The following is a 25,789-nucleotide window of genomic DNA, read 5'->3' on the forward strand; positions in this document are numbered from 1 at the left end:
AGAAACCAGAATGCACAGTGGTTAAGAGCATGGTCTTTGAAGGCAGACAGAGCGGAGCTCAAATGTCAGGTTCGTCACTGACTTCCTGTGCGACTTTTGGTTAAGTAGCCAAGCTCGTCACGTCATCTGTGAACTGGGAACCACACTGCACCACCTCAGAGAGCGGCTTCGAGAATTAAACGCAGTAACATGTGTCAAGTGCACGGCTCCGTAACGGCTAAGAGCCACTACAGCTTTTTCCTACTACAAATGCGTCGTGTTCCAAGAGGCCTCCCGTACCTTACGCAGATCTCTTGTAACACAGGGACTCAAGTCTACGCCACCATCAAAATACACACAGAGAGTAAAAGCAAAGAGAAAAGAAAACATTTCCTCAGAGTCCTAAAGACAGTTCTAGACAGAGGAGACACACTGGGCTTAAAAAGATGAACCCCCATGTTGACTTTTTCTCCTCTGAGATACACAGTAACCCTCCCCGCCACGTAGGGAGAACCACTCTGCTGTCAGCCGCGTCCAAGAGCTTGGTTTTTTCCCGAGGTCCCACAAGGTGCAGAACTGTGAAGATGGCTTCTACCAAGAACACCCTTGCCAGTCCCTCAAATGCAGGTAAGGCCTTTCTCTTTTTTTAACTTAACAGCCATTAAACGTCTAACAGAAAGCAAAGCCCTATTACTCAGGAGCTACAGCTAGAACTAGTGTTCAATTCCATTTGCCACCCGCAACGCGCCCAATGTAAAAAGGAATGTGTTGTCATTTAACCCAACGATAGAACATGTGGGCATCAGACTGGGTCACAAGAAATTTAAAGGAATCTGTGGAAAATGGGTGGTTAGCTTCTCCTCTGCTGCCCCTGCCATATCCCCGAGGTACACCTTGCTCGGAATGGAATGAACTTCAAAATGAGTGCTGCTCGTTAAGGAAAAACAGAACATGCTGGAAGTCCATTTATTCAGAAGCTCTTACATTTGTTTGATTTCCACATTTTCTTTTCAGTGTTTTCTTGGAATTTTCATGACCACATAGGCCCCCATATTTGAAGTGTCTACACTAAGGGTACCTAATGCCTTCTTCCCGGTGGCACTGGGTTAATTAATTTGCAGACCTATGAAATCATAGGATTCCTACTGACAATCCCAGAGACTAGAACTTGAGGAACTTAGATCATGCAGATCAATCCAAGCTCTTAAGGCTGAGCACACGGAGTAGAAAGGAAGTTATCCGTAGTGATATGGATTGTGAAACCTTTATTATCTCTGAATCCACTGGTCTAAAAATCACACAAATCAGATTAAACAGGAATACCACAGTATGCTTTATTTTGCCAGTATCCATTAGTTCATTAAATTGATATAGCCAAAACTTTCGTTCACAGCAAACATCAGTTCTTCCAAAGAAACTTAGGCAAAAAACAATCCTTTTTGCCCGTGAGTTCCAAGTCCTACTGTGTGATCCACCGTCATACTGACGGAAAAATTAACTCAGTGAGCAAAACTAACTGAATCCTCAGTTCACAGATCTGGGGGCTTCCCATATTTTATTGGAATTAAAGCAGCTTTTGTTTCAACCTTTCACAAATATTTTGCATTTTAATCTTCATTCTCAAGCAAGAATTAAACACATCTGCTAATTACCTAAGATAAAGCCATGATACCTAATGAAGAATTAGTGCTCTTAGCCTCCTACCCAGAAGGTAGAAAACTTTTAAGTGAAGCCTTCATTTTCTATGTATCTGAATTTCCAGTTCATACACTTAGCAAGGTCACAAGCTGATTTACATAATCTGGCTTCCCAATCATCTCAAAAATATTTATTGAAATGAAGTTCTTTACGGTGCCATCATTTTGACCAAAGAACAAATAATCACAGGAGAACATTTTAAAAGAAAACTTTCTATACTTAGCAAAGAGAGGAGAGCTTGAATCTGCAAGTCAGAGCTGGAGCGTTCTAAGGGAGATGCAACTGAGCAGTCTAACCCTATGCCACATTGGAAGAGAAGATCTTGATGAAATCTCTTCCTTTTTAACCAAATTTTCTAATTCTAGTTATTGGCAAAGAGTTCTGGCATCAGTTAACAGCAACAACGCAGTGGCAAGCACTGCACTGGGCTGAGAGGTAGACTGGGACTTAATCCTTGGATTTAATAGCAAACTAACTTTATTTAAGGTTTAGGCTTTATTTTTTAATCCATGGAACACTTCCGAAGCAAAGGCAGATCTTTGGAGACTTCTGTTTTTAGTTAGAGAAAAAACAGCCCAGTAAAATCAACATCTGCCTTATACTAATAACAGGTATGCAAAGTAGCCATTTGGGCCCTAGAGAAATACAGCCCTGTGAAGGGCAATTCAACAGCCCAGCCAGCCAAGTGGCCCTGGGATGAACAGTCTCCAGTACCTTACTCCGGAAGCCAGAGCCATGAGAGGTCCCTATAGGGATAGAAGTCTCTATCAAGATCAACAAATTTACAGTGTAATCGCAGTCTAGCTTTGGCTAGGCAGCCATCTGACTGATGACACTTCAGGGCCCACTAGCCTCTAGAGTTAGCACTTGCTACTGCAAGAAAAAAAGAAATCAATACATTAAAAAAAAGTCAATTAGAACTTATTCATATAGGGAATGGGAGAGTGCAGGAGACCCACAAAGTATTGAAGTGTTTGGGGGGTTTTTTTTGGTGGAGTCGATGAATTCACTTTCTGAGTAAGTTAAGGCTCTAAGGGGAAAAAAATCTCAATTATAATCCTAAAAAACCATAATCCATCCTATAGCAACACTTAAAAAAAAAGCTGAGGATCTTACTTCATCCTTCAGCATAAATATCAAGTCTGAGATAATCAATATATTCCAAACTCCAGAAGGCAAAAAGAAAAAAAAAGACATCCTTATTGAAATATAGCTGCCACTAACGGTAATGAAGAAAAGAGGCAGACTGTTGCTATTAAGCACATTTTGTGAAGCCATTTCTTTCTCGCCTTTTTTAAACAGAAAAATACTAAACAGATTTAAATAATCCTGATAAGGAGGTGAGGAAAGGAAGTCTTATTATGAACCAAATTTTATGCTTGCCACCAATGAAAAGGAATTCATGATGTTCTTGAATTTACTTCCCCGAGCAAGTTAAATTCTCTAACAGCTTTGATTTTGTAAACACTGTCAACCCAAGTAGCAAAACACAAGTAGCTGCAACATATGAAACTGTTCTTCAGTCAAAATGCTTTCGTAATTGAATCCAGAGGCTTAAAATCATTATTTACTAAAAAACAAATTCCAAGCCACAACTTTTCTTCTGATAACACTTTAGCAAAGGAAGAAAAAAATAGAAAAAAAAAGAAGAAGAAATTGGTCCTAATACGTTTTTTTTTTTTTTCTTACGGAAGTGCTACTCATGCCCAAGTTAGCTAGCAATTCACTGAGGTCAATCAGATCTTAAACAATTGGCTGCACAGAATTTCCTGGCACCTAGCCAATGGAAATGTAACTTCTGATAGCAAAAAAACAGCACTAGATTTAATTGATTACACAGATTGATAACCAGTACGACTTTTCCTTCTTCCAATCATATAGGAGATAAAGACAACAATTATAAGGAAGCCCAAGGCCACACCCACTGCAACAGGAATAAGAAAGTTGAGGTCAGAGTCAGCAGAACATTCTTCAGCTGTTAGAAAAGAACAGAGAGCAAGGAAGTTAGTAAGGCAGGCAATTAAGCAAGCAAGAAACAAGCATTTCAAAAGTGAACACAGATTAGTCTTTAACAGCATTACCTCTATGTCCCTATTTTCTCATATCCACCCAAATATTTCTAAGGAAACAATCCTCCAGTATCTCCCATTATTACTACTTCATCTCAGATCACACCTAATTTCCTCAGTACAAAAAGCAGAAGTTAAGGGATGAACAAGATCCGTGCTCGCCTAACATGGGAAGATTGTTTTGTTGTCTAATGACACTGTGGAAAAGAGCCATCATCTACACTTAGCACCCGCCTGCAGGTTTTCCCACTCCATTCCTTCCTTGCCACAATTATCAACATATAAATAAGAATTCTGCAGGAGTAATAAAATTTAAGTTGAAAAGGACTCAGGATCAAGAAAATGCAGTATAGTTCCCCCCCTCCCCACAGGGGCATTAGGTTGCCAGCTTATACGTGATTATTTGTAGCTGAGCAGGGACCTAGAAGAGTAACAGAATCCAACACATTGTAGTCCATCCCGGGACTGCCAGGAAGGCAGTGTGTATGTAGATTTTGAGCTCTGGACTCAGACAGAACCAACTTTGCATCTCGACTACTTCAGTAACTAGCTAAAGGACTTTGGTCAAGTTACTGAAACCGGGCTTGTGCTCCTCATCTGTAAAAGCGGGATAATCATGCCTGTACTTAAGGTATTTGAGGACTAAAGACAATTCTATTTCTAAAGCATCTGTCACACACCAGGTGGTCAACAGGTGATCTTTCCCTTTTTCTTTCCTGCGGTGTCTGTGATCCCATCCAAGGGCTAGGTTTTGAAGTAGCAAACAGAGATCAAAAGCCAATATTCAGTACTTTCAAAAATTACTTAATTGACATCGTGTTAGTTACCAAAAGTAGTTAGTACAGAAGCTCAAAGCCCCCTTCTGATCTCCTAATTTCACATTTAAACTAGTTTTACTAGTGAATGACTAGATTTCCTTGGGATAATTGCTATCAAAATGCTAATATGGTGTTGCTGCCCACCAGACATGTAACCTCCATGAAGTCACTCCCTTTCCCGTGAAATTACAGGGTTAGAGTCAATAATCTTTAACACCCTTTCCAGTATAAGTCTAATGCGATGCACAAGATGTGGTATTTGGTGTGATTTATGACTGGGTGATAACTTGCGCTTTTTCCTCTAATTTTATCTTTTGTTCCTCCTGCACTTTTGTCCTTCATTAAAAACACAACACAAAACAAAAAAGAGTTGCTAAGGTTCCAAGTACATGAATTTCAGGAACGACCATAGCCTTTATTGGAAGGATTCACCGTATTTCACGGAAAGCCTTCAGAGAAAGATAGCTGGGTACCAAGATACTGTAATCAGTGGGTTACAGAAATTCTGAATAAGCCAATATATACACAAAAGGAATTAATAAAATAATCACTTCAATGTGAATGTCTGCTCCAATCCATTGATTAAGCTTCCTTCTCATTTGTCTATACATTCAGTATCTGAGCAGCCCTCATGGCAAGGAGGATGCTTCAACAGAGGCTGATTATCTAGCTCACTTTCATGCCAACAGCTTTTCTCTACCCCCCACCATCTACGCTCTGCCCCAGGGGGGCCTTCATGAAGAAGCAAGCGCCTAGTTGCTATGCTTCACTGCCTCCCTTCTGAGATTGCTGTTAGCTTACATTTCATAAGTAGCAGTCTGATGACAACACTAAATAGATTTTAATGCTCTAGAGATCAACAAGATGAGGTAGAGAAACACAACACAATCTGTCCTAATTAGTTCATAGAATATTTCTATCTTTCAATGCTAATCAGGCATCCAAAGAAAAACACAAGGGGGAAAAAGGCAAGTGGTTACATATGCTTGCATCTTCTCAGTCTCTACTGCTGAAAAAGAAACAATTTTTCTAAAACTCTAGTTCTGAAGCCAACTGAAGTTCTGCTGTGGCCCCTTGGGGTGTTTTTTACCTAGGGAGAAAATCACAAGCCTGAGATACTGACTCCATCCTTAAACTGAACTCAAAGGAAACAGCAAAAGTCATATAACCTAAAAAATATTGATGGTCCTGAGGACAGTCAACTGAAAACCAAGTCTGAGCATATCTGACGGGCACTTATGTCACATCGACATTTATTTAATGAACTCTATGCAAAAGTACTGTGGTGAGCTCAAATCAGCATAGTTCTCATACATTGAAACAGAACACCGGTGGTGAAACAGTATTTATTAATTCCATTGAGAGACAACTGCATATTTTCTTCTTGTAATGGTCATGTTTGTAACTTTAAGGCATCTTAGGATCAAAATCTGGCCGAGGCCTCTTAGGATAGACCTTAACACACTGCACACCGATGTGTTTTTAACCAGTTTGTCTTCAGGACCAGTGAATACAGTATTTAATTTTCAGCTGAGAAAAGAGAACAGTTTTTATTCATAGAGACTTCTCTCAAAATGCTGGGACTGATTTCAGAATCACCGTTTCAACATTATCAATCTTAAAGAGCAACGTGTTTCAAGATGGAGAGGCAAGAAAATCTCATGCGCGTGTTATTGTTATGTCATCAATGAGACTGCAGGCTCTAAAATTGCTCATATCCAGCGTGATGGCGCTTCAGACCAATAAAGTAAGCCAGCAACACTAGAATAAGTACTCCTGCCAAGGCTGCTCCCACCACAATGGGCACAAGGAAGCTGTCGTCATCTGCACTGCAGTCTTGAGCTAGACGTGGAGAAAGGACAATTGAGAACAGGAACAATGACACAATTTCAAAGCCGCAAATGTTACATTAACACACAACCTTGCCTTTGACACCACGGTCATCAGGCTTCGGCCTTCCTTACCAGCGAATGAAAGGTTCCACGAAAGTGATCCTCCAAGGAACCAAATTATACATTTTTAGGTACCCCCACTCCCCACCCCCCACAAAACACAGTCATTTGGGATGAAAGACAGATTTTCAATTGATCACCGACTTCCCGGATTCCTTAAACAAAAGAGAATGGGTCAATATAATGAATCTTTCCTTGATGATCGTCTGTGGGCTTTCAGGGGGCAAACTGTTGATCACGTAGCAGCAGCACAGCACCCAGAACACCGCCAATCGTGAGGTATTCGTGAAATGAACCAAACGAACGGAACACCACCAAGCGGACATGCGAACTCCGCGCCCCGCACTCGCGGGTCCTTCAGTGGAGAAAGGGCTAAGCCAGCGCGGCTGGAGTGACCGCTTGCATCCAGCATGAGTCAGACAAGAGAAGCAGTGGTTATGGTCTTGGAAAGGTGCTGTCACAGGGGAAGGCAAGGCGCAAAGCATCATGGAAGCATCTCGGAGAGACACTCGACTCAGCCTTGTTACACAAGACATACTTTGAGAGGGGACAGTGTAGCTGAGCTGTTGAAGACGAGCAGGAATTCACCACGCAGGTAATGGGGGAAGCACGTTCCAGGAACAGGAAATAGACAAAACTAGCCAGAGGGGAAATGCAGGCAGAGCTGGCATGGACCGAGGGGTACTCATGGCTGAAGAGGCAGGAAGAGGGTACTAGGACCAGCTCACAAAGGCACTGTAGGCTCTACATATGTCCGCCTTACACTGATGGAAGGAGAGTACGGTGGGATTTCAGGCAGGGTATTTGTTGCGGAAGTCATTCCAACAGGAGACTGGAAGCGGGGCGGTGCCTCTACTGCTAGCGGCCAGAAGACCAAGACTACGGTCCTGACCTGGGTGAACGAAGTGCAGATGCAGAAAGGGACAAACTAGATCCAATGAGAAGGCAGAACGGACCAGATGGATGTTGGAGGAGTGGTGCGAGGGGATACAATGGCTTCCAATTCCCCACTTGACTGACTGCATAGGTACCGGTGCCGTTCATCCCGATGGGGAGTACGGGACGGACAATGTATGGGTTCAGTTTTGTTGGTAGTTATTGGTGTGTAGGAAGGGTCAGGAGGGATAAGTGCAAGAGGGAGACGTTCAGTTTTGGACCTTCTGGGCTTCAGATGCCTGTGTCCCAACCAAGTGGTAGTGAAAAGATGATGAACCTGAGTGGTCGTAAAAACCAGGGACGCGTTTGTTTCTCAGCAAGGCCAAACAGAATCTAAAAAGGCTCAGAGACACAAGCCTCAGGGACACTCCTATCTGAGGAATAAAGGAGCAAGAAAAAGAAAAAGGCAAGTAGACAATAGTGCCACAGAAGCCAAGGAAGGGAGTTTCGATTAGTTCCGGGGGGAAGAGAGAGAGCTATTAGAGAGGCCACGGGGTCTGGCGATATGGAGGGTATTGGCTGTGAGGCAGATCGCTGCTGGTTTAGGAGCAAATGGGAAGCGATCGTTTAGGAGACCAAGAACTTGGGCTGGGGAACATCCAGTGGTCATCCCGAGAAGTTTAGAAGAGAGGGCACGAGGGAGGGAGTCAGAAGGTGAACAACAGGGTCTAGAAAGGATATCTTCAGGGTGAAAGAGATTCAGATGCGTTTGCAGAACGAGGGCAAGAGCCACAAACAACGGACCGAAGCCAACAGTACGAGGTCTCCCGGGAGGTTGGTGATACGGGGCCCCAGTAGCAAAGCCAGGGAGAGTGGAGAGGAGGAAGGGCTGGCACCTGCAGATGGAAGGCAGCTGGGATGTTGAACCCCCACTTCTGATTCCCACGTGCTTGCCTCTCATTGCCCTAGTTCTCCTCCTAGCTCACAATCTACCAGGGGTGGATAAATCAGATAATTATGCTTATTAGAACTGTGTCAAAGAAAGAATGAATAGGCTGCCAGGCAATCCTGATTGTGCCCGCATTTAAGAAATGTGCCAGGCTTTTGCTAGCCTCTGCATAATAATTGGGAACAAGATGCAATCCTGGAGTTTATGGACTTTATGATAATCGGCTTTGGCTGACAGCTCAGTGAGCTTTTTTGCTTGCTTCTTGGTTCTTTTAGAAATCCAGCTAGCGGAGACTGCCAGATGTGACTTGGGAATACTTGGTGTTAAGAGGACCCAGTTAGCGGACTCCTCCCCTTCAATTTCCCAAATTACCACCCACCACATAAACCGTTAGGTGACACGAACCATAAAGTATTATGCCTTGGATTTAATGTAACTTGGTTTTTAAAAAATTCATTAGTAGATTAATTTCTTGTTCTGGCAACGGATTCACAGTCCTCCTTTTCCCAAATTGGGTATTTGACCTAGTACTGAAACAACTTTCATAAATACTGCCAATAAGGCTTTCATGTAAGACAAATATTCCCAGAGTAGAAAAAAAAGGCAATTCCACTAATACAAAGATCTTTCTAGATGCTGTCACTTACTTAAAATGCTCTCAATTAGTATGTGAAGTATTAATTTATAATAACTATTGATTTTATGAATTCAACCTTTAAAAATTCTTTAGGTAATGGAAAGACATTTTGGAGAACAGTAATTTTAATAGGATCACATCCTGAGGAAAAGAAAATCTCATTCTTTAAGTCCTTTCCACCTGATTTGCATAATGTACACTGGAAACCAAACTAAAGTATTGGGGGGCGGGGAAGAACAGTGTATTTGTGTAAGAACTTAATGATTAATTACGGAAGCAGTGAAGATTTTTAAGGATGAAAGTTTCATGGCTATTGAAATGTCAATGTAAAGTTTCATGAAGATTAAAAATACTGTTAATCCTCATTTTTCTGTTAGCTCAGAAATTTTTCAGATACAATTTTCAGTGTGAGTTGGAAAGCTGAAATACACATTTGTAATAAAATATGAATTTTTTTGCCAATTGTGTCAAAATTTCTATTTGGAAGAATCAGCATTAAGAATCATATTCTTGGGGCGCCTGGGTGGCTCAGTGGGTTAAAGCCTCTGCCTTCGGCTCAGGTTGTGATCCCAGGGTCCTGGGATCGAGCCCCACATCGGGCTCTCTGCTCAGCAGGGAGCCTGTTTTCTCCTCTCTCTCTCTGCCTGCCTCTCTGCCTACTTGTGATCTCTGTCAAATAAATAAAAATAAAATCTTTAAAAAAAAAAAGAATCATATTCTTGGGGTGCCTGGGTGGCTCAGTGGGTTAAGCCTTTGCCTTCGGCTCTATCAAATAAATAAATAAAATCTTAAAAAAAAGAATCATATTCTTATGTGACATCTTATTATATACCTTTTAGATCTGCAGTCAAACTGAAGTATAGGACATGAATCTGAAGCTACTCAGTATGACCCAAACATGTCTTTTACTAGTTTTAAAAACAAGATATGGTAATTATTGATGCAAAAAGTTAGTTACCAGAGTAAAGGAGATGGGTGGGAGATGAGCCCAAGAAAGTGTAACCTTATCTACTTAAAGAAATGAGGATGAAATGCTATCATCTTCAAAATGAGTCTTACAAGAATTCTTCCTGAAACATGCAAGAAACTTCAGATGACACATTTACATTGTATATAAAGTACGTTCTTGATTTTAACTAGTAGCTTATCAGATTCCTTCTAAAAATCCTCAAATTTTCATTGTAATTTAAACTATCACTCACAGAAATTAAGAGGAACAGGGTTATAAAGACCTCAGTGGGCCCCCAGATGAAGAAACGGAGACCCCAGAAGTTAAGCTGTTTGGCCAAAGTCACATGGTGGCCAGTCGTAGAGCTGGGAGATGTGAGGATTAACTGGCAGTCAGGGAGCTTAAGTGGGGAGGCCAAGGGAAAGTTACTAGCCAGGCTGCCAAGTTTCTGTGTGTGGGAAGCTATGGGAAACTTGGAAGGTTTAAGTTGTTTTAGGGTGATCTGACAGTGACTGCACACAATCCTATTTTGGTTTAGATCCACAGCTAGGTTGGTACGGTGGCAATGCACACCTATCAGGGATCAGCCTCAACTGAGAGGGGCTAAGGAAAGTGAACAAAGGGATACTCTCAAGCTTTTGCTATGAAATACATATTCTAGATCACTGGTTTTCTGATCTACATACCAGATGCCACCAGGGAGCTGACACAACCCCCCCCCAAAACACATGCGCACCCGTGCTCACACACGCAGGCACATGCTTGTACACACACACATGCCCAGACCTGCTAAGTGAAATTCTCTAGGAATGGAGCCCGGCATGTGCCTTTTTCTAACAAGCTTCCCAGGTGATTCTTACTCTAGCCAGCCCATTATCGGTATAGACCCATCTATGCACAGGACCATTTTTCTAGATGGTAGCACACAGAATATTCTGGAAATAATTTAGTTCCACTTCTAAGCTTTTCTAAAGTTCTCCCTTTTGGAGGAAATTGTCGTTATGTAGCATACAAAATTTTTACTTTAACCAACAGGAAAAAATGTGAGCAAATATCCTTAAGAAATAAAAGAATCTTTATTGTTTGTTTTAGAAGCAATGTTAAGCAAATGGACAGGCAAATATCTAAAGAGAAACACCATACATCAACTAGTGGTTTAAACATTTGAAGAAAAAAAAAAGCCATGAAAAGTATTTACATGGACCAGTTTCTTTATACAAATGCTAAAACATGAAAAACACCCAGAACCAGATAGCAATGTTAGACCATCAAGGTATAAACCCAGTAAAACAAACAAAACTACAAAAGGTACAAAGAACATGTGGCTATAGGAAATAATAGTGTGAATAAGAGTATATAAACTGGCCCATGTAAAATACAAAAATACTCAATGAAGTCAGAGTTTCTATAAACAGTGCTAATTAGAGGTATTTTAATATGAATTAGGTATATAATCTAAATGTAAAAACTTTAGAAACATGAACAGCATTAAGCTAGTCCCACCTGCTTGTGCTTCCAATTTTTATTTTCCAAAAAAAAAAAAAGGGCTGCTCTGTTTCGACTCATGAGAAGTATCTAACATATATATTCTTCTAAGCATTACTCATTCATATAAGGTTAACAATCCTACACTAGAGCATTACTTAAGTAAAAAATAAGTTTTAAAAATCAGATTTATATTTAGTCCTCAAAAGGTGCCTTAAGCTGGCAATGCAACTCAATGTAGCTGTAGGGGAGGGGCTGGTCAGGAATCAGATTCCCAGCCAGTTAAGTTTCAGGCTACTCTAAGCAGAGAGCAAATTTAAGTGGAAGAAAATGTTTACCGCTCCAATGTAACTTGAAAGATACTTACGGACATACACATGCTAGCATGCAACTGCCTGTGTGTGTGTGGTGTGTAGAGCTAGACTACCAAATTAATTCAACATAGTAATCGTTTGGAACCCAGATGTCCCATTTTCTAGTGAATATGGGGGCACATCATCCCCCAGCCCCAAAACACAAGCACCTTCCATATAGGGCTGCGTATTAACAACTCTTTAATATTTACTCAGTCATTCCAACACCAAAAAAAAAAAAAAAAAGATCTCCTGGAAGCAGCGCGAAATACTTGATGTTTCGCTTTCTCATATAAACATTAGGTAGTGCACAGTAAACGGACAACTGGTGCATCTCCCAGGGCACAAAACCGATCACAAAGTACATGAATGAATAATGATTCTACCACAATGAACAATAATAATGCTAAGTTTTGATTAGCACAGAACCATTTAACAGTGAAAGCCAATTTAGTAAATGCTGTAAGTGTCAGTACAAGCCGGAAACAAAGAACAACTTTTCAATGGGATAAGAGAAGACCAAGACTTTTGGGTTAGGTGTTAGTTACGTGCTAAGTAGAAGTGCGCTTCTTTAGCAGAGTTCTAGGACATCCTGGCATTTCTTCTTTAAGAAAGAGAACAGGAAAAGAAAGGAAAGGAAAGAAAAAGAAAAAAAGAGAATACAACATCCTACCACCAGCAAAGATACTGCAAAGCTGAAGAGAAACTACATTCATTTTAGCAGTGTACCTAAAGGCCAATTGACAGGTACGAAGGACTAATGCCCCAAATTGGCATGGCCTAGCAATCATCCTCTAAAGCACCTAGAAAATGGATTGAAATGCCCAGCTGGAATAGTCTTGTGTCTTGCCATTTAAAAGACGGAAAATTCCAGATTTTTTTAAAGGATTAAACAAGATTAACACCTATTCCAAAACGTATACAGCTTTTGTACCTTTTGTCATTACAGCCACATTAAATACAAGTATATTCAAAAGGCATTAGAAAAGCATTCATTGCTAAGAACATAATACCAGACTCTCTGCGAATCTACTGGCGGAACTCTCATAGGTCAAATAGGCAGCAATGCCAAAGTTGCTAAGTTAACCTGCAAACAGAATCACAAAAAAAATACAGAAGGAGCAAGTACAAATCCACTGTAGGATGCACAGTCTCAATTCTGACTACATGCAGCGGGAAAAAATCTCTTTTTGAAAACTGTTTTTCCTAAACTGCTTCTAGTCAGAATACATAAAGTGAAAACACTGAAATCCTAACTCAAGAGAACAGAATGGAGTCAATCATCCAGGGGACTTTACATATGCTTTTTGCCATAGAAATTAACAGTTTTAAATTCCATGGTTGAGGAAACCAAAATCAGGTGACTAATTTGTAGTTGATATTTTCATGGTGTTTTTATTTATTAAGTTTGAAATCCCCCATACCACCCACTCTAAAATGAGAACTGCAACTAAATATACCTGAAATTGAACAGTACTACATGTTGGAACTTGTACTTGCTTTATTATTTTGTAACAGAGATCACATATGGATTAGTATTACAGAGTCTGATATCCGGCATAGCTTTTTCTTCTGCCAATTAGGTAAGCAATCACTATAACGATAATCAAGCCTGAAAGACCAGCACCAACTATAATTGGTATTAGAATGGTGTCATCGTCCAGCGAACACTCCTGGGCTGTAGGTGAGAAAAAGTGTGTAACAAATAATGAGTATAATAAAAAGTGAATGTCCAAAAGTAAAAGATGCTGATTCAAAAGTCAGAAATGCTCTTACAAAATCAACTTTAAGGAATTAAGACAGGTATATTTCAATGATAAAGCTACCAAAAAGTATGGATTGCTCTATAATTAAAATCCTAAACTTATTTGTCTTTTCTTTTGTGTATGTATATTCATATATATGAATACATACATACCCATTTATATCTAGGATTAAATACATATGTATGTGTATGTATTTCATATTCTAATCCCTTCCAGAATAAAGGAGTGAAGAGGGGCATCCAGGTGGCTTAGTCCGTTAAAGCGTCTGACTCTTGGTTTTGGCTCAGGTCATGATCTCAGCGTCCTGAGATCCAGCCCTGCATCAGGCTTCGAGCTCAGCAGAGTCTGCTTGAGATTCTCTCCCTCTCCCTCCACCCCTCACCCAGCTTACACGCATGCTCTCTCTCAAATAGATAAATAAATACAATCTTTAAAAACAATTTTTTAATCTTTTTTTTTAAAAAGATTGTATTTATTTATTTAAGAGAGACCAAGATAGCAACAGAGAGGACAAGTTGCAGAGGAGAGGGAGAAGCAGGCTCCCAGCTGCACAGGGAACCCAGTCTAGGGCTCTATCCCAAGATCATGACCTGAGCTCAAAGCAGACATTTAACTGACTGAGCCACCCAGGCACCCCAATAAATAAATAAAAACTTTTTTTTAAAAAAAGGAAAGAAGGGGCGCCTGGGTGGCTCAGTGGATTAAGCCGCTGCCTTCGGCTCAGGTCATGATCTCAGGGTCCTGGGATCAAGCCCCGCATTGGGCTCTCTGCTCCGCAGGGAGCCTGCTTCCTCCTCTCTCTCTGCCTGCCTCTCTGCCTACTTGTGATCTCTCTCTCTGTCAAATAAATAAATAAAATCTTTAAAAAAAAAAAAAGGAAAGAAATGAGGAGAGCTAATTCTAACCCATCTCTACATAGTCAGATTAGCCTCTTAGTGCTAGAGTGAATGTCTTTTGGGAAACTGAGAACAGATCAGAAAGGTTTCATCAGGGGCTTAGAACCATGCTTACTCTGGAATCTTTCAGAACAGAGAGCAAACTACAGACTGGAGGCCCTATCTGGCACAAGAGCTAAAAATGGCTTTTCTCCATTTTTATTTAAATGGCCGGAAATAAAAAACCCAAAAAACAAAAGAAGAAATTCTGTGATACATGAGCATCATATGAAATTCAAATCTCGGCAGCCATAAATAAAGTTCTATTGGAACCCTGCCACACTCATTTATTTATTGCCTGTTTAGGGCTGTTTTCGTGCTGCAACAGGAGAGCTGAATGAATAGTGGTGACAGAGCCCTTATGGCCTCTAAACCTGAAACACTTCTGTCCATGCCTTACAAATGAACTCTGCGTACCCCCGACCTAGAGTGTATGATCTTAGTAGCTAAAGAACTCAAGAAGCGGGGACCTCTTTTACTGATCTGTGTTGTGTTTACTACGTTTATTAACCTGGCCAGAGCTGGCAACCCACAGGGGCTAGCTTTTCTATTTCCAGAGAGTCGTCTGATCCAGTAAAATCCATTCAACGCTCTTTGACCTGACTACAAGTCTACTTCCTCCTCCTGCACAGTCAAGCATCAGCGGTGTGTGTGTGTCTTATCTACAGGTACCCACGGTCCGGAACCTAGCTCCACGAACACATTACACGTTCATTACCAGTATCAAATGTTGCATATTCCTTTGGGTACCATTTTTAATTTGACATACATAACAACCAAGGTTTCAAATTCGAGAAAGAACACAGCTCATCGCTATTACGGCTGGCTAAACAGATAAACAGACTCGAGCTGGTATCACGCTGCAAATGATTTTCAATTCTAAACATCAATCTGGACCTAAAATTAGGGTAATAATGGAGGGGAGCTTGATAAAGACTCAAAAATAAAACTATGAAAAGGATTAAAATAATTGTAGTACATAAGCAAAACCGACACGAGGGAAAATGAATTCTTGAAAAAAATTTCCAAGTGTGATTAACCTCTCTTGTCACGAGAATGGTAGGATGAAGATCCCAACTTACCAGGGCCTAACCAGGTCAGGCTGGGGACCCAGAGCCACCCAAAAGTGGCCACATAGCTCACGGCAGCACACAACTGCCGCACTGCCTTCTAAACCATAGAATTAATTGTTAAAAAGGAGGTGGATGGCTTGAAAAGCTCTGCTCAGCAGAGCTGTGATCCACAAAGCCCCAATTTTAAGTAAGCAGTTTAAAAGGACAAGTCAATTAAGGAATTTTATGGACTTTTTTTTTTTTTGCCTACGTGCAAATTTTAATCTGGTAATGGCAAATGCATCTTTCATATTCATATAAACACACTGCCATGAGCCCTCCACAGAAGGTTTCGTTAAAAATCTAATAGATACCACCATGAGCCCTGAGCAGATCTTCCAAAAAGCCTCATGCACACTGGTGTATGCTTTTAAAATGCTCCAAGTCACATGGGATGGCCAAAACACTGTCCATGGTATTTGAGGCTTTGCCTAACTTTCACCTCTGTCTTAACAAAGTAAGACCAGACTGCTTTTATTTGTGTATGAGAATATTTCCAGGGACGCCTGGGTGGCTCAGTTGGTTAAGCAGCTGCCTTCAGCTCGGGTCATGATCCCAGCGTCCTGGGATCGAAGTCCCACATCGGGCTCCTTGCTCCGCAGGGAGCCTGCTTCTCCCTCTGCCTCTGCCTGCCACTCTGTCTGCCTGTGCTCACGCTCTCTGACAAATAAATAAATAAAATTTAAAAAAAAAAAAAAAAGAATATTTCCAACAAGAAGAGGGCCCCCAGACAACAGATCCCAGATGCTCAAAACTGCCATCCTTCCTACAAACTAAAACCCAGAAGGGAGTGTCTATGAAGTGAAGCTCACTGAAAGCTTCCATCAGTTTTGAGTTTTAAGAACTTGGTGGTTGCAAATGGGTTTCCGATCCCCACACACAAAAAATCCACTTTGAGCAAAATGATGGGCCATACACGGAGTTCACAGAACTCGCTCAAGGCCATGGGAACGCTCCAACAGAGTCACAAGAGATGAATTCATATTTCTCTATTTCAGTGCTTAAATTTCCATGAGTCAAAGGAAAAGCCACCTATTAGTCAACATAAGAACATAAATTATTGGTAAAACTTGCTCAGCTCTTACCTGTAGAGTATTTTCCTTCCATCACATTGAAAGGCTGAACCCTTAGATCAAAGGTATTTATCTGAAATGCTCCAGACACTGAAACGGTCTGCTCTTTGTTGCACATGTAAGAACTTCCCAGGGGGGCATCCCAGTAGCTCAGATTGTTATTTGCGATGCTGAAAACTTGAAAGAAAAGTCAGGAGTTTTTTTGTTTGTTTGTTTTAAAGTAGGCTCTACACCTAACATGGGGCTTGAACTCTCATCCAAGATCAAGAGTTACACATTCTACCCACTGAGCCACCCAGGCGCCCGTTAGTAACTTCTTATTCTACCAACAGAAGAAATGGGACAGTCATCAGAATTTTTCAGTGAAGTATGGGAGCCTGGGGTACAGGGTCTACCAAAAAAAAGCGATTCTTAGGATCACTAGGTTTCCCATCTTTCTATAGCTGTTCCTGTGGTCTAAAAATCAGTCATCCTTGACTCTTATCCACCCTATTTGAAAACAAGGGAGACTGAAAAGATAAAACACTATAGTTCTCAGTTACTGATTTTCAGTTGTGGTCAAGGGACCATTTTCACACAGATTCTTCTGTTCCATGAAATAAAAGGCACTATTTGGTAACAAAACAACTATGGTTTCTATGCCTTCAGTGTAACTCACTCTCTTTCCCAAGGCCAATGCTTTGCTTACCAGAGCCATTAACCAAGTACAGGCTGACATTCACTTCCTTCAGATAGAATCGGTTTTCATTTTTCTGTTAGAAAAAGAGCTTCCAGTTAATCAACACATCACTACTGTCTACAGGAACAGTTAGTATCTCCAGATGAAAAGCAACCAAATATTATTACCCAGAAGATAAAACCAAGGATTAGACCCGGACCAACAGAACGAACTGCAGCTAAGCAAAAGTGACCGAATCCCTTTTTCCCTCTGTGTTTTGCCTCCAATTTTCAGACCAAGGATGTAGTCATGTGGTTCTTCGATTCTCAACAATTCGTTGCCTCAGTTTATTCCTCCTGTCACTTCCTAAGCCCCCACCCCCTCTAGCCTGGATCCTGACAGTCTCTTAACTGGGCTCCCTCCCCGCCTTGCAGCCTCCCCAGCTGGAAGCTCTCCTTGCCACTATTATCTCGGTGAAGCACGTGTCTGATCAGCCCGTCATTCTAATTATGTCAGTGCTTAGCATGTACAAGGCAACATATCCAAGTGCTCCAGGGAGCTAGCCAAGTGAACCAGGCTTGGATCCTGCCCCCACCGTGTTTGTAATCTGCCAGGGAAGATAGGATAAATACATAAAGAAATAACCATATTGCAAAAAAGACAGCAATCAATTATAAAATCAGAGGAGATAGATGACTTCCATGTAGGGGAGAAGCAAAGCGATGTAAGCTTAGGAATGCGCCACTTGAACTCTGCCGAGTCAGGAAATGAGCAGGAAAGGGTATTCTGGAAGGCAAGAGCATGAGAAAAAGGTATCCAGAAAATAAGCATCATCACAAGAACGCCAGCACTTGAAAATTTAGTGCCAAGTGATGTTCCTAAAACTTTACATATAAGGTGCCTGGGCAGCTCTGTCAGTTAAGCCTTTGTCTTCAGCTCGGGTCATGACCCCAGGGTCCTGGAACTGAGCCCCGCATCAGGCTCTCCACTCACTGGGGAGCCTGCTTCTCCCTCTCTGTCTGCCTGCCTGTCAAATAAATAAAATCTTAAAACATTTTTTGAATATTTTATTTATTTGACACAGAGAGAGAGAGAGATCACAAGTAGGCAGGCAGGCAGAGAGAGAGGGGCAAGTAGGCTCCCCACTGAGCAGAGAGCCCAATGTGGGGCTCGATCCCAGGACTCTGAGATCATGGCCTGAGCCGAAGGCATAGGTTTAACCCACTGAGCCACCCAGGCGGCGCTCCATAAACAAATAAAATCTTTTTAAAAATTTTACATGCGAGGTATCACTGAATAATTGTAACATGTTAAGTGATTTTCCCCAAGACTATATGGTCAGTGGTCAGCGAGGTGGGATTTGAACCCCGGAAGCCTGGCTGCAGAGCTGAAGGGCCGGTTGCTACTGGGCTTTCCTACCTCACAGAACACGGCGAGGGAAGCATGGGCTTCTGAAGTAAAGGGAAAGGAGGAGACATAAAGTCAGACATGCAAGATCCGCTGCATGGCGGGGTGGGGGGCAGCTTGGGGAGAGAGATTTGAAATAACCTGCCGTGGAGTTTAGAGGTTATCTTGTCGGTAGAACAGAACCGCTGAAGCTTTCTGAGGACCAGGGAAAATTAAACAAATGCAGAAGAACCCTGAGGGAGGAGAGGAAGAGGACAGACGAGTTGGGAGGCTGGGAGGTAAGAGGTCACGCAGGCTGGACTCCGAGCAGAGGCAGTGGGGAACAAAAATGGAAGGGACAGACACAGAGAAATGTCAGGAGGAGGCACAAAGGAGGACTTGACCACCTCATTACACCTTTCCTCACCTGAGCCTATGTCTCAGCGTGGCATTCAAGGCTCCTTGCAATTTGTCCCCACTACTTTCCCATACATGTCTTTTCCTGATTATGGCACGTGCCTCATTCGCCAAGGTGGTCTTGATTGCATTCCTTTTTCCACAAATAATCTGTACTTTTCTGCTTCCTCCTCTTTTCCCCCTGTGTACAAACCTATCCTTGAAGGTCCATCTCAAAGGTCATCTCTTCTATTAAACCTTCCTCACTCTCCTCCACCCAGAATTAGCCACTGCCTCCTCTATGTTCCCACAGACTTTGTCTTTTCTTCTGGTCTATCATTCATCCCAACTGGAATGCACCTTCCACCGATCTCTAACTGCCCACAGAATCCAGTTCAAAAGCCTCAGCATAACATTCAAGATCTTCCACAGAAATGGTCATTATTTGTACACTCCTATCTTTACCACTGAACTGCAAGATCTTTATTACTACAGGGCTTCTTCTTTGAATCCCACCATGGCATCCAGCACTCAACACACTCAAACTCAAGAAATTGTCCTTAGAAGCGTCTATCATGACAGGGTTGAAGATGGGCCCCAGTGAGGTCTGGTGACATTACAGTGTTTCTTCATTTTTTAAAGTGCCTATGCCATGGTTAAAATGCCACCATTTTGGTTTCTTTCATTTTTTTAAAAAGATTTATTTATTTGAGAGATATAGACAGAGACAGCAAGAGAGAGCAAGAGCAGGGAGCCTGATGTGGGGCTCGAGCCCAGGACCCTGGGATCATGGTCTGAGCCAAAGGCAGAAAAGGCAGATGCTTAACCCACTGAGCCTCCCAGGTGCCCCAAAATGTCACTGTTTTGAACTGCAGTTAAAATAACCTGCGGGGGCACCTGGGTGGCTCAGTGGGTTAAGCCTCTGCCTTCAGCTCAGGTCATGATCCCAGGGTTTTGGGATCAAGCCCCACATCACATCAGGCTCCCTGTTCAGTGGGGAACCTACTTCTCCTCTCCCTCTGCCACTCCCATTGCTTGTGCTCTCTCAAATTAAAAAAAAAAAACCTTTAAAAAAATAAAATAAAATAGTCTGTTGGGAAAATTAAATATTGTAATTATTAAATATTTCCCCACAACAGTCAGAAGAAACTATGTTCCTTTTAGGACCCGACCACAGCTAGAAAAATCAAACTCAATCGCTCCAAAGGGAAGGACCCTAAAACACTACTTTCTTCATTCTTATAGTATAATCTCTATGAGGTAACTTTAAAAGAGAACATGTCCAGGGAGGCCTGCTCTTACCTCATCGAAAAGGGCGAGCCTGACCAGACGTTTTTAATACTAATCCTCTGGTCATATGTGTACTGTAACAGAGGAAAGCTTTCAATGCTGGTAAAGGGAAGATCCTTATAAACCTTTCTAAACTGTAATTGCCTGATACAATCCTCAATTACTCCACATATATTCCACAGAGAAAAGGGCTTCAGACTGAAGACACTAAGTTCAGACTTGAAACAAACTCCACACACCTAATTTTTTTATGTATCAGATGTTGAGAGTGTTTCTCCATCCTAGATAATATAATCTGATTTAACTGTTTTTTAATCTACCTATACAATAACTCTCAGTTTGAGAACTGCTGGCAGCTTAACGTTTTCCCTGATGGCTGTCCCCTTTCCCATTCCCATTTGCTAAAACATGTGTAAACACACACACACACACACACACACACACACACACACACACACACCCTCAAAAATTATGAGGGTAAGAGCTGCTTCTGAGAAGGGAGAAATAAAAGTCCTCAATGATGGACTAGCAATGATGCTAGCAAGAAGAAGGAGAGCACACAGGCTTAACCTGGAACCTTCTCTTTAGGGTTCAGCCCTTCATACAAGCATGAACAACAAAAACCCAAATGCTACCATTATAAACTACGTTGATTTAATGAATTTATGCATGGTAAGTACTTACACAGAGCCTTGTGGGTGGCAAGTACTCAATAAACGTTAACTATTATTATTCCTGATACTATGACAAACAGTACAGCCTCCAAAAAGCCCAAAACATTCGAGTAAACAAACATGAGTTTTCTAACCAATAACAGAGAAACGTATTAGGGAAATTACTTTTTATCTTTTATAATATGTAGTATATAAATATATACACTTTATTATTAAGTATTTCTATAGTGGACAGATTAGAGAGGATTTTTTTTTTTTTGATGTGGGTTCATTCTTGCTCCTACCCTCAAGTCTATGTAAGGGCAGAATATTCGCTTCTGGTGAACAGGAAGCTAAGAATCCAGCCCACAGACCCCCGAGGTGACTGAGGGATTAAGAGGGTCGATGGCCCATACTTTATCATGAAGCAGTGCTGAAATGGAAAACAGAGCTAAATCCCCTGCTACACACACAGCTATTTAGACTTTCAGATGTGTTTCTAAGAAAACGGCCCAGATCTCAGGGAAATCTGTTACTCACCACAGCGAAGACAAAGTCAAGATACTTGATGTTGCTGCTGTTCAGGCTGAGCAGGGCACTCCGAGGCTGGCAGCTCCCGGTGAAGTCCGTGGTGTTAGGGTTGATGTTAATAATTGAAACCACCTGGAGGGTAAGAATAGGGAGAAAGGTACAGCTTACCCAGGCGAGTCCCCAGCAAAACCTTATGCTCTAATAACTTCGGGGGGGGGGGGCGGGGACAAAAAATGCTTTTGTCTGGATACTTAAGTTTATGGTGTCTTACTTTCAAACGAAGTTGGCCCAGGCCCTCAAGCTATGACTCAGACAACTAAAAAAAAAAGGAAAGGAAAGAAAAACAAGAAGGAAGCTTCCTCAGTAATGAGCCAAATGAAAAGACACATTTTTATAGAGCACAAGAGCCATCTGTGCCGTTTATTGAAGCCGCAAGACTCTGGAAATGGGACGCGTCCGTCGGCACGCCCCCTGGAGGCGCAGGGGAACACTGCAACCACAAGCGCCGCGGCGGACGCAAGCCTGGGGTGCGCAGCCACCGTCTTGAGTCATGGAGAAACAGCTGCACTTTCCCCAAGTCAACCTACACTGTGTTCCAGATACAAATGTGAAGGAGTGATATTTTAAACGGACTGAAATAAAAATCAACTGTCTGTACTCCGATCTACTGATGGTAAACAGAATCTAAACCCCAAAGAGTCCCTGAAACGGCTAGGTTTCCCGCTGGCCAAGAAAACCCCTTGCCTGGGACATTAACTCTTCGTGGTTACAGTAACTCCGAATTTATCAGCCCTCAACAAGTCAACATCAAATCTCCATTTTAAACAGAACTGGGGGCGCCTAGGTGGCTCCATCATTAGGCGACTGCCTTCGGCTCAGATCATGGTCCTGGGGTCCTGGGATCGAGTACCGCATCAGACTCTCTGCTCAGCGGGGAGTCTGTTTCTCCCTCTGTCCCACTCCCTGCTCATGGTCTCTCTCTCCCCCCTCCTCAAATAAATAAATTTTTAAAAATCTTTAAAACAGAACCAGTCTAGCAACAGTACTCTTGGGCCAGAGGTAAGATACATCGCATCTGAAAGGAGATATGAGGAGAACGTATCAATAAACACAGAGAACTATACCTTATTGTGAGTGAAGTTCAGCTGCAGCCCCATGGTAGCCAGAAGACAAGTACCATTGCTGTTATTAACCGAGTAGGATCCCACCTCTGGTTTCTCCTTTGGGCTGGGTGCTGTGGTGGGGGATGGCGCAGTGGTGGGGCTGATGGGCACCACAGTGGTGGAAGTTCTATCTTTTTCACACAGAAACTCTAAAGAAAACAAACAGGACAAAATAAACTGAAGTGGTCTTTTTCTTAATTCGTAAGGCCAGGAAAGAGCAAACTATTTCTCACAATACAAGTTCAAAGGGTTATATTAGGGGACTCGGGCAGAGGTTCCCAAACTGCTGCTTCAGATACTAACGGGTCTCTCAGAATTATGACACACCAGACACATACAAATGCTTTCTCTAGGGGTGCCTGGGTGGCCAGGTGGGTTAAGCCTCTCGGCTGAGGTCATGATCTCAGGGTCCTGGGATTGAGCCCCGCATCGGACTCTGTTCAGTGGGGAGCCTGTGTCCCCCTCTCTGCTGCCTCTCTGCCTACTTGCGATCTCTTGTCTGTCAAGTTTAAAAAAAAAATGCTTTCTCTACTTCATATTTCAGCTACCACACACTCATCTTTTTGGGTCCTGATGTCCCTTTATTCCCAAAGAGTGTCACCTGCCTCTGATGTGAAAATGAGAGATTTAAATCTGAAAACATCTCCCTCCTACCCTCTTCTTTCCCACACACAACCACTAGAGGGAAGGAGAAGTGTTCACCAGAGGAACGTTTAGAAATCACTACAGGGTTCAAATACAAATAAACTTTCTATTTGTATCACCCCTTCAACAAACCAGAGGCATTTCAACCTCTTCCTAGGAAGGGCTGGTCGATTTTCAGAGCTGGTGAATGAGAAATTATAACATTTCCATTAAGCTATACATAAGTTATAAAAGCAGTTTATAAGTAAACTCAAGATTCAAACACAAAAATCTCATTCCTCAGCTGTGGTCTTGGATCATCAAAAGCTGAAGAGCTGATGATCAAGCTATCTGAGGATCTGTTCAAACGAAGACTGGGTTTGATCTGCTGGAAACACTACAGGTCAAGCATCTGGAAAAAACCATCCCCACAACGTGTGCATCCTCAACTTGAAATTGCCAAGTCCTAGAGGAACAAGAATTATGGTTATCTGCAAAAACCTTATGGTCCGGTGTAAGCTACAAGCAAGTCTTAGTGTAGAAATGCTTCCAGATAACAACACGTCAATGAAAGCCAGCTGGTATACTCTAAGCTTAAATCGGGATCCAAGCGTATCTGTTTGAAGAACTCACCTTTTGTGCTCACTGTGCCATTCTGGACAAAAGCCTGTACGTGAACATCCCAATAGTACTGGATGACACCACTGTTCTCTAGAGTTGATAAACTATTGCATCTAAACATGTCGTTCAAAGGAATTCTGAATCCCACAGCGTCACGGACGGTCAAAATTCCTGTAAAACAAGATTAACACTAACTGTTTCCAAGAAGGTAGGAGAAAAGTGATCACAGAAATTTATCAGCAGACTCTCTCCTTCTTCTTCCCGCCTGCCTCACCGCATTCACATGGGACCGAGGACACGGCACGTTCAAGAAATGGCAAATTCACTGGGGCTGAAACAGAGCGGTAAGAGGGAAAGCCGTGATGGGGGTTAAGAGGGAAAGATGAGTCACAGGTGGCCACGCGTTGAAGGAAACTGGAGGAGTTGAGGACAGGTTAGGCTTTATTCTGTCAGCAGTGGAGGGTGAGCTTCAGTTTTTTGTTTGTTTGTTTGTTTTTTTTGTTTTTTAAATTTTTATTTATTTGACAGAGAGAGAGAGATCACAAGGAGGCAGAACAGCAGGCAGAGAGAGAGGAAGAAGCAGGCTCCCCGCTGAGCGGAGAGCCCGATGTGGGGCTCGATCCCAGGACCCTGAGACCATGACCTGAGCCGAAGGCAGAGGCTTAACCCACTGAGCCACCCAGGCGCCCCGAGCTTCAGTTTTTAAAGCTGGAAGTAAGGGGGCACCTGGGTGGCTCAGTGGGTTAAAGCCTCTGCCTTCGGCTCAGGTCATGATCCCAGGGTCCTGATCCCAGGGTCCTGGGATCGAGCCCCACATCTGGCTCTCTGCTCAGTGGAGAGCCTGCTTCCCTTCCTCTCTCTCTGGCTGCCTCTCTGCCTACCTGTGATCTCTGCCTGTTAAATAAGTGGATAAAATCTTTTTTTAAAAAAAGCTGGAAGTAGGTAACACACATATAATTTATTCTAAGGGAGATGACAAAATTGCAGGGAATGGGCAGGGGGAACAACTTCTGAGGGAAGTCATTTAAGAAGGAAAGTAGTTAGAAGGCTGCTACTCTGGCTGAGGTAAAAGGTGAGGGGCTGCCTAAATTAACCCACTGAGCCACCCTGGCACCCCAGGGGCTGCCTAAATTAAGATGGTGAGAGGCAGAAGACAGACAGCAAAGAGGCCAAACTGAACACACAGCTAACATACGATCAACAGGGCTTTGCAACCAAAGAAGGAAGGAAAATGGACTCGTCAAGACTTCAGCGTAAGTCCTTACTTTTGTGCTACTATCCCGAAGTAAGTTACAGTTACTAAAATGAGCTTCTGGAACCTCTTCCTGGCTAGCATTTTAAGACTACTCCATTTTAGGGTATCTTCAGAATGTGAAAGGAGTAAGTTACAGTCAGTCTGTACAGAGTTTTTATTATAATGCCCATCGTGAAAAGACTATGACCACAACTATCCACACCCAAATGGCTTAGTTTCTTCCGGAGAAGCATCAAGCGAGGGAGGGATACAAGGTCCTTAACAGGGGCTGCCTTCAAGGCCTCTCCATGAAGTAGCAAGACAGCTAATTAATGCTGTCATGGCACCCCCTAATGGCCAAAGGGGGGAAAAATTTAAGCCAAAGAACTAGAACATTTTTTCCCCAAAACTGGTTCCTCACTGTTAACGTACGTGAATAGGTATTTGAACTGTCATATATAAACAGACCTCAGAAACCATCTATAGACATACTGGAGGATCTACTATGAAACGATTTTTTTAAACTATGTATTATTTATGAACATGCACCGATTAGTCCAACATAAACAGACCAATAGGAAG

At 42.3% G+C, this 25,789-nt stretch overlaps 1 protein-coding gene across 3 annotated transcripts in view; it reads right to left on the reverse strand.

Annotated features, from left to right (window-relative positions):
- Nucleotides 1-1,288: 1,288 nt before the first annotated feature.
- LAMP2 (lysosomal associated membrane protein 2) overlaps nucleotides 1,289-25,789 on the reverse strand; it is a 40,173-nt gene continuing 15,672 nt past the window's right edge. The window contains exons 4-9 of one of the 3 annotated variants that reach the window (XM_045994941.1): nucleotides 23,986-24,144; nucleotides 22,690-22,877; nucleotides 21,575-21,697; nucleotides 17,340-17,403; nucleotides 16,664-16,828; nucleotides 1,289-3,652 (exon numbers count right to left, since the gene is read on the reverse strand). In XM_045994941.1, the coding sequence (XP_045850897.1) occupies nucleotides 3,510-3,652; nucleotides 16,664-16,828; nucleotides 17,340-17,403; nucleotides 21,575-21,697; nucleotides 22,690-22,877; nucleotides 23,986-24,144 (842 nt within the window). In that variant the 3' untranslated portion in view covers nucleotides 1,289-3,509. Of the gene's footprint in view, nucleotides 3,653-4,954; nucleotides 6,407-10,981; nucleotides 13,444-16,663; nucleotides 16,829-17,339; nucleotides 17,404-21,574; nucleotides 21,698-22,689; nucleotides 22,878-23,985; nucleotides 24,145-25,789 lie in introns of those variants that run through there. The other 2 variants (XM_045994942.1, XM_045994943.1) reach the window with 2 other exon arrangements.

The sequence above is a fragment of the Meles meles genome, chromosome X (genome assembly GCF_922984935.1).
Source record: "Meles meles chromosome X, mMelMel3.1 paternal haplotype, whole genome shotgun sequence".
Taxonomy (NCBI): domain Eukaryota; kingdom Metazoa; phylum Chordata; class Mammalia; order Carnivora; family Mustelidae; genus Meles; species Meles meles.